We start from the raw sequence: 10,000 nt of genomic DNA on the forward strand, positions 1-10,000 counted from the left end.
TATTTATGCATTTGAAAATGCATTTAAAAATATTTTGAGGAACCGTTTATCATTACGGATAATAAAATTGAAAAGAAGTTGTTTCAACTTGATCATCTTAATATCAATTATTTCAGAAAGCTGCTCGGTTCCTCATTCGTTTAACAAGATTCCAACGTGTAACCATCGTTTAGGGTGTGTCTATATCATGAACGTTCGGTTACAGTAGCCTACTTATCAAATGGATCCCTGATCCTTTGGCAATATCAACTTGTTCTACGCGTGTTTTTAACAATAGCAAGAACTGCTGAATAATTACTACAAAAGTCAACTCTGTCAGTTACGTATTTATTATATTTTTATGTGTTACATTACGTAAACACATTTTGATATTATATCGTCGAACAATACAAAACATATGAAAGAAAAAATACAAAAAGATAAATAAAATTTAATGGACAAATGGCTGAATATTATTTACTACAGACTAGCACTAGAGTAAATAAAACCTCAGCTATTGACTAGCACTACCACTGAGGCATGTCGCGGAGGCGACCGGAAATACTGCCCTAAAGATGGTCCCAACCCCACTTGCTCTATTGATTGAGCTTCTCGTTTATGCAATCATCGCCATCAGATAATGCACCGCATTTTATGCTATTTCGTAAGAGCTCCGCAACGTTCTCTATTGTATTTATGCAATTTCTGTTTCAACGAACATCTGGCTTGTTCGGAAATAGATATTATACACGCGCAATCGCTACGGCCACCGCAACCGGCCAACTATACTGTAGGAACGCCGTACCGTAGAATGTCTTGTGCAACATATTATACATGCGCATTCGCTATGGCCACCGCATCCGGCCAAATAAATGTTCGGTAATCCGTACCGTAGATTGTCCAGTGCAACATATATTAAATAAATTCTCAATGCCACAATAATTTACAAAGCCAAAAAGAGCTACTCCAGGTAAGCCAAAGCACGCCATGCCAACGAGTGAGTACTAGAACACCCTTACTATTCCGAACATAATTTTGAAATAATTTCTGCCATCCTCACACATATTAGCACTTTGTGATAGATGACGACAAAATGCTAAGTTTATCTCACCCGGACGTATGTATATCATTGTATAGTTACATATTTATACTTTTAATGCTCACCTCCAAGACATAGAATCTCCGCCTAAATGATCGTCATAGAAATGAAGCATTAACTGTCGTGCTAAAACAATATCGCACACCTTTATGCGGCAACAAAATTACCTATTAATACACAATCATTTCGTTTCAAGAAGGCACACATCACAACACTTTTACACGGTACGTAGTAGCAGGAACACTTAAACCCACTGGATGACACTTTGTTTCCAATAATTGCCATTCACCGAAGTCGCGTCAAAGCGATATCCTGGATATTGACCAACTTCTGGACGATGGCGATTTATCAATTAAATAGCGCCGCCGCGATCCACTGTTTGAGGCCCGACGATTAAACCGATGTCTTCCCCACGATACGTGTGCAGTTAGTGAATGTAATCCGAACATGTGCCGTGGTTTCACGCAACAGATTGTAATAAATATCTCGACAGTACATTCGAACATAACAAAAAGGTTTAACATAATTAACTGCTATCTCTTTGGGCGGTTGGGTGGGGTTTTTCAACCAAAGCTTTTTTTCAAAAGGACGAGAAAAGTGAAACCCGTGCTTAAATACAGTATTTGTGACGTCAAACAGTCACTTCAGAAATCGATTTCACGCATGGATTATTGTCGTCTGATCTTATTATCGATACGAGATTTAAATCTCTATCTACCGAAGACATATATTCGCTACAAATGAAAGAAATCCCTTTTATACAAAGTAATTTTTAGTCCCCTTTCAGTTTCACCGGAGGGGACTTCTGGTTTTGTCTCCGTCCGTCCGTCATACTTTTCTAGATCCTGCGATAACTTTAAAAGTTCAGAATATTTTTTCATGAAACTTGGAACATGGATAGATGGCAATATGGGCATTATGCACGTCATTTCATTTTGTTCCTACGTCAAAACTTGTGGTTGCTATGGCAACAAATAGACTAGAAATAGTGCATAGTGCTGAAAGTGGTGTTTTTTCTGGATCCTGCGATAACTTTAAAAGTTCTTAATATTTTTTCATGAAACTTTGAACATGGATAGATGGCAATGTGGACATTATGCACGTCATTTCATTTTGGTCCTACGTCAAAAATTGTGGTTGCTATGGCAACAAATAGACTAGAAATAGTGCTGATAATGGTGTTTTTTTCTGGATCCTGCGATAACTTTAAAAGTTCTTAATATTTTTTCATGAAACTAGCAACATGGATAGACGGCAATATGGACAGTATGTACGTCATTTCATTTTGTTCCTTCGTCAAAAATTGTGGTTTCTATGGCAACAAATAGACTAGAAATAGTGCTAAAATTGGTGTGTTTTTCTGGATCCTGCGATAACTTTAAAAGTTCTTTTTATTTTTTCATGAAACTTGCAACATAGATAGATGGCAATATGGACATTCTGCACGTCATTTCATTTTGTTCCTACGTCAAAATTGTGGTTTCTATGGCAACAAATAGACTAGAAATAGTGCTAAAAATTGTGTTTTTTCTGGATCCCGCGATAACTTCAAAAGTTCCTAATATTTTTTTCATGAAACTTGGAACATGGATAGATGGCAATATGGAAATTATTCACGTCATTTCATTTTGTTCCTATGTCAAAACTTGTGATTAATGTGGAAACAAAAAAAATATTCTGAAAATGGTGAAATCTCTGACAATGGTGGAGCCGGTAGGGGACTTTTCTTGCTTGGAAATAGTCTTGTATTACATAGGACGAAGACGAGGATGACGGAAGCCAGAAGAGTTTACTTCCTGTTAAGATGTATGCACCAACTACGGAACTGGTAAATTACACATTCCGATATCATGTTACACTATATATGCATTCTTCGATGATATCTGTCTATATCAATAATATGCCTAACATGTACTAAGGATGCAAATGAGCATATATTGGCAGTGAACGACGCAGCACTGTTTAAAACTTATTGTTCTAAACATTCTAAAACTGTACTCAATGACCAATTATATATGATTCCACAGTAAAATGTTGCTGGTGGGGGTAATATTAGACATAAAACTTCATTACATGATAAAACCGTTCAACTATTTCCAAATAGTTCGATAAGTCACATTTTTAAGTAATATCCTGCTCGGAAATTTACATATATAATTGTACAATACTGTCACACAATAACATGGCATATACAATTTAACATTAACAGATGCATGCATAAAATGTTTGAGTGCGTACATCGAGTTATTTTAGACTGCATTGAATATTTATTACAATTCAATCAATAATGTAAATTCCTTTATTTTAGAATGCAGATATGATGAAGCAATTAGGTGTTATACCAACAGAACCATATGTAAGTAATATGACACAGATATATCACCATCCGATTGCTGTTGAATAAAATGTCTCAGTATGTATTTCAGTCACCGTTTCCCTTTTCTTTTTCAATGCAGCCGATTAACAAACTGTGCAAGTATTCTAATATAATTAGTGTTCAAGTTAAGGACTGTGTGAAGGAGACAGATTTATGTTGGTTGTATATAATATTTGTTCGTAGCATTTTTTAAGCCACGATAAAGTTGCCGAAATACCAGCATATTATTAGGAAACAAAGTATTGTGTTATCTGTTAACGTCCCAACCAAGTGGGTGCCATTAAGCAAAACACGTGTCCGTACGTCTGTATATACGCTCTCCTGTAAATGGTTCGTTGCTTACACTCAAACTTTCACAGCTTAGTTTCCTTTATGTGTAGATAGATGTAACAGTAGGAATATTAGCTGCAAACAATTTAGGAATTTAGGAAGAATTATAGCCATTAATATGTGGGTTTTTTTACGAAGTAATATAAAAACACACATATGTGTGAACTTAACTCTCCTATCTGTGTGATTTTTCTCAAACTTTTCAAGCTCAATATGAAGATAATTATAAGTATATATATAAAGATGCCAAACGTCGCAAGCAAGACAATGTACATAAATTATATTAGAGTTAATTGACTTCAAAAGTTAAATATTTTATGTAAAATATTACAATATTTGTAACATTAAACAATGTTGAGCTAAGTTATAGATCAGTTATACCACCTTGATTTTGTTTAATATTTGTTCACACTCGATCTATATGTGAGTATTGGTATACAGACTACAAATGCAAAGAGAATCCTGTACCGGTTTGACGGTTATAACTTTTCCTTTATTACACAATAAAAAAACATCATGTTCTCATATCATATTGCTTCAATAATACTTTATGCACACGATAAAAACAAAAGAGGTATTAACTGAATATTCGACATAGATGCGAAAGAAAAAATAGTATTTAAATATATAAACTGTTTAACGGTTTTTTAATGATATAATGGGTAATGGTGCTTATTTCTCAGGCTTATATGTTGGGGTGTACTTAATCTATGTCGTGCGTGTCACTTTGGAAAATGGTATTTAATTAACTAATACGTTAGTTCAATAAACTTGATATCAAATAAAAGCAATGCTATCTAAATGTTTTTTCAATGGTTTCAACCGGTAACAGTAATTTAATTTTCAGGAACAAGAGAATGAACGGGCTACTAAAGGGAACTTTGACACACAATATGGGCAAATTGCGCAGAAAGAAATATTTTGGAAATAGTTCCTGTCCATTGACTTTTGGTAAATACATGAATATTTAATTTTCAGCATATTTATAATACATAATTAATACATGAAAATCACGTTGTGATTTGTTTATCATGATATCAATGCATCAAATAATATATGACTGTTTAAATATGCAGTCTTGTCAATGCAACGTTCGTACAGTTTCGATTAAGTGTTTTGTTTCTATACGCAGAACGGAGTTATCTTTTGATGACTGGTGAACTCTGTTTGTTCTGACTATTATACTTTTCAGCAACGTATCAGTAACGTATTAAGCTGGATGATTTTATTTGTATCGATGTTTTAATAGATGTATTTAATAAGTCACGGTAGGTAATTGGGATAATTGTACTATGCACATGGTTAGTAATGTACAATAAGTACCTAATTAATCTAAAACTGAGGAAATCACTTAAAGATTTAATGCATTGCATCTAACTTTCCAATATTAATACGCACGCATTCATATTATTGTTTATTCCTAGATCATTGAGAATCCAGAATTGAAGATGAGCTGAGTGGCGTTAGGCCTGCAAGCTGTATCGAACTTTAATGTTTCCGGGAAAAAACAGTAAAAACTACACACTCTCCATGTATTTTAACCACAAAGAACACATTGGCATTAACATGAAACCATCGACGTTCCGCTCCTCTAAATGCAACCCGTCAGAAAACCATGGATACTCACAGCGGGACATTTCAATGAGTATCCAGTGTTTAATCGATTTAATCAGCTGGTAATGTTTTACATTCATAAAAATTGTGTGATAAACGCATCTTGCACGTTTCTGTGTAGTTGAAAAGAATGACTTTATCCATAAGTATTGACTCGATCGGACAATATCCTGTATATATGTGAATAATCAATTGAGTCATCAGATATACTTTTTTGCTTTATAAACGCATGCATGACATATTACTAATTGTAAGTATATCAATTTCTAATAAAGCATTTGTCAATTTAATGAATCATTCATTAACAATAGCTTAATGCTGTTTTAAATTGTTTTTTTTATTGAATCATTAAGGCGTTCATACATAAACGGTATTAGGTTTGTGCCTTTCTTAGTTTGCATATATCAAATTGTTTTTCAATAAATGCTTAGCTAACAAAGCAACAATCTTGCAGTGTGTGCACAAACCCGTATGGTTTATCACAAATATTGTTTAAATAAAATTGTCAACACAAATAGATGATATGTGTTGACTTTCGGGTGAATTGTTGTAAATTATTTGTTTTTTAAGTAAAATGAGAAAATAAATATGGTCACGTGCGGCTGCCAACAATTGTTGTTTAATGCTTTTTATGTTTCTGTGCTTATTTGTTACTATTAAGACATTAAACACCCGATCTGTTATTGATATGTCATTCAGTTCGAAATAAATATTTCAAAAACTTGTTGGATTTCAATAAATACTTATAATGGAATAAAAAAGGAAATTGTTGGGGCTGTATTAACATCAAAGCGAAAATGTCATTCTTGTTTTTTTTTCGACATGAATTTAGCAGTTACAATGTTTTAAGTAACCTCTTTTCAAAGTCACACGAAATGGACACGCAAACGTAAAACATATGAACATATAGAAATATGCTCCTGAAAATGCAAAACTGTCGAAGATGTACATTAGAAGAGTATGCTGAAAGAGGTTTCTTATACGTATAACATGTTTTCTTCTTGAGTTATTTAATTTAAAAGACAATATAAACCGCTGAGCACACATTTTGATATAAAAGTATTCTGGGTGATTAGCTCCAGTGCCTGTTGGGTTTAATCAATACCCTTCAATTATGGTTTGGTAGTCATCTTGACTCTAAACTACTCAGGAGACCACAGATCAATCATAATTAATATGTATTTAAAGGAATTAATTATTTCAAATTCAGTATTAAATGTTAATAATGTGTGATTGGTTAGTCTTTTTTCAACATTAAATGATATTTTTCTTTTCATCTGCTGGATAATATACTATGATGATAAGTGAAATGACATGTCTCAAAACTATGCCTGCTCGGGCTACTGAAAAAGATGTTGACTTTGTTTCTCCTATAATTTTCAATATTTAATAACAGTTATTATTTTGAAAGCAATATACCTTCTCAAAATACGTTTCGTCGTGATCTCACAGAATTTATCATCTTGTTGCTTTTTTTGCTAATTGATTCGTGTTTCTTATTGCTGAAGAGAGTTTATTTTTGTTTTCGTTATTGTGTCGTTATAGTAGCATGATATTTTTCTATGAAACAGCATTATACAAATTCACTATTTGAATCGAATCAATTGAGCAACAGCATTCGAATTGCAAAATTTGATGTAATTGTACTGCAACATTCGCCTTCGGTAAAATGTTTTCAATTGTGTGTTGTTGTGTTACATGTGATTGTTTATGTACGTTTAATCGCTCTTACAACCTCACTGTCACAACTATAAATTCACCTATATTGGTAATAAGAGTTCGAATATAATCTGTAAAAATGATTATATCGTGTAAAATACAATGAAATATCGTAATAATTTAAAGCTAATTAACTACACGTTTTTTTTTCGCGAATATTTTGGATAATGGATTTCGATATTACAATGTGAAATCAGGTAAACTATTTATTTTTCACTGATTTGCATAACAGTACTGTTTCGTTTTTTAACAAAAGCGTGAATATATAGTTATGTTTGTGTTACATTATGTTCCTGTCGATGTTTGTGCAACTGTTAGTTTGCGATATGTAATAGTGTTGTTCTATAGTTATGTGCATCTATAACAACATAGTAATACCCCAGACCACTCTGTAATAGGATGGAATATGAGTGTCGGGGTCGGAACGTGTTCTAGCAATTCAGATTCTGCACCAAGTTTTGACAAATTTAATGTAAGTAGTGTGCCCGAATCTTTTTTGGCGGATGATGAAACAATGGTAGCAATTAATTATGTTATTGATTTGCTTGAACAAGGTCTGGGAACACAGTCCGAGCTCGATACTGCATATAGTGGTTGGTGTAATATTATTAGATCAGATATGTATGATAAGTTGCCTTAAAGAACTGTAAACCCAAATAGTTTTTCATCTAAAAGATGTCAAACAGGCAAACCATATTGGAATGACCAGCTGACCGAACTGTTTAAAAGTATACATGCCCGTGAACGAGAGTGGCTGAAATGTTCGAATAGATCTGACAAATATGATTTTAAACAAAGATATGTGTCTGCTAGAAAAAGATTTGATAAAGAAGTTCAGCGATGTAAGCGTCTTTACTGGTACAAGGTCTAGAATGATTTTTTATCAGATTTAGAAAATGATCAAGAAATGTTCTGGAACGTATTGGAAAGACAGGTATCGGGATGGATCGTAAGAAATCAATACCAATGCAGGTTGTTTTAGAAGATGGAACAGTGTCTGATGATGTTAAGATTGTTCTTGCTAAATGGCAGCATGATTTTTGTACATTGCTAAATTCAGATAAAACTGTAATAATGTTGCAAATGGTAGTACAGTAGATATAGCAGATGAGAATTTAGACTCAGATATAGATATACTTGAGATAGTTAAAGCTTTGATAGATGCTAAGCAAGGGAGAGCAGCAGGTATTGACTTAATCCCATCAGAATTGTTAAACGAGAGCGCCGATGGCGTTAAAAGCATAGGTGCAAGATACAGGGAAGAATGGCGTCACGTGGTATAATGTAGTTCGATATCGCCATCCGCGAATTTCTCAAATCAATAATTTCAAACAATTACCGACTATTTAAATAGATAATCTTTCCATTTACATCAGTGTTTGAAACGCTTATGAAAAATAATTACCCAAGCCTTTCAAAATTTAAGCACGGACAGATCTGTATCGAACTATTGTTTTCACAAATGAAAATAGACGCTACCCTATTCGTCTGCGTCAAGAATTTGTCGTAAAACTTGTGGTAAGCGTTAGATGCAGACGTGCACAACAGATTGAGTTCTGAATACAGATTTCTGAATGCAGATTTTTATAGAAACTCCTCACAGCAGTTACTTCCCTTGCTTCGCCCGGTCAGTAACTTCTAGTATAAGGGAGGCCACTGCGTAGGAGATTGAGATTTATAGTGCAGATAGAATTGTTTTACGAACGAAATTTGTTTTAGGTTATAAGAAGATTTTTTGACATAAAACGGTCTTAGAAAAATTCACTAAAAACGGTGTCAGCAATATTCTTGGAAGAAAACGTTAGAAAAACGTTTCCAAAAAAAAAATTGTAAGAATGACCATATACTAAATTAAATAGATATTTCGTCTGATTTTTGATCAGGTAAGGCTTCATAAAGGGTAACCAATCGATGTGGATTTTTGAAATGTGGTATATACCATAAGCATAGGTGCGTAAACGCACCTATGCTAAAAATGACTCTGAATAAAGGTAACATTGGATGTAAAAATTGGCCTTTTAAAGTGAAAGAAAAGTTCAGTGATTTTGGTCTGCAGTCATATATCCAATTGCCTTTTAATTGTAAACATTTATTATCTGATGTAAGAACTGTACTTTTGAACAGACATGTTGATCAATGGCATAATGATCTTCAGAGAGTTAATGGTAATGGACGTAATAAATTACGAACATATTATCAGGTTGAAAATTATTGTAGACTTACTCTTCCATTTCCGCATAGATCGGCTTTAGACGAGTTTAGGTGCGGTGTTGCCCCATTAAGAAAGGACACTGGGCGCTATGAAAATCTACCGGAAAATGAAAGAGTATGTCCATAATGTTTTAGTGCTGTGGAGTCAGAATCTCATGTGCTCTTAGAATGCCCTATATATTTGTATGATAGAAACTTATTAATAGAAAAGTCTAATATTGTAAATTGTAGCTTTCATTCGCTAAACGTTACTGATAAACTCAAGTTCTTGTTTTCGCACCCAGATATGATTAGAACTATAGCAAAAACCTGTTGCAACATATTTCAAGTCAGAAACAATACCTTGTACAATAGATGATTTTAACAACTTTTAAGATCGTCAGTTATATTTTAACTCGACTTTTTTCTTATATTTTTAAGATCTTATGCTGAATGTTCAGTTGAAGAATGTGTGCTATTCCCACCACTATTTCACTTTTAAAATAAGTAACCACCAATAGAGTACGCGTGCATGCCGTGTTGTTTTAATTAATATTTTAGAATTTCTTAAGTGTGTATAGTATTTAGAGTAGCAGCATTCTCAAAATTTCTTAAGCAAATTTTATTCTGTGAATAAGACGTGTATAGTATAGTGCATGTTATCATCTGTTTTTAAAACTATCATATATATA

General features: G+C 33.4%; 1 protein-coding gene across 1 annotated transcript in view; it reads left to right on the top strand.

The window, feature by feature from the left end:
• LOC127865849 (uncharacterized) overlaps positions 1-5,254 on the top strand; it is a 12,006-nt gene extending 6,752 nt beyond the window's left edge. The window contains exons 10-13 of the mRNA XM_052405888.1: positions 2,835-2,906; positions 3,387-3,434; positions 4,633-4,736; positions 5,210-5,254. Coding sequence (XP_052261848.1) covers positions 2,835-2,906; positions 3,387-3,434; positions 4,633-4,716 — 204 coding nt within the window. The 3' untranslated portion in view covers positions 4,717-4,736; positions 5,210-5,254. The remainder of the gene's footprint in view (positions 1-2,834; positions 2,907-3,386; positions 3,435-4,632; positions 4,737-5,209) is intronic.
• The last annotated feature ends 4,746 nt before the right edge of the window (positions 5,255-10,000 follow it).

This window comes from Dreissena polymorpha, chromosome 2, assembly GCF_020536995.1.
Source record: "Dreissena polymorpha isolate Duluth1 chromosome 2, UMN_Dpol_1.0, whole genome shotgun sequence".
NCBI lineage: Eukaryota > Metazoa > Mollusca > Bivalvia > Myida > Dreissenidae > Dreissena > Dreissena polymorpha.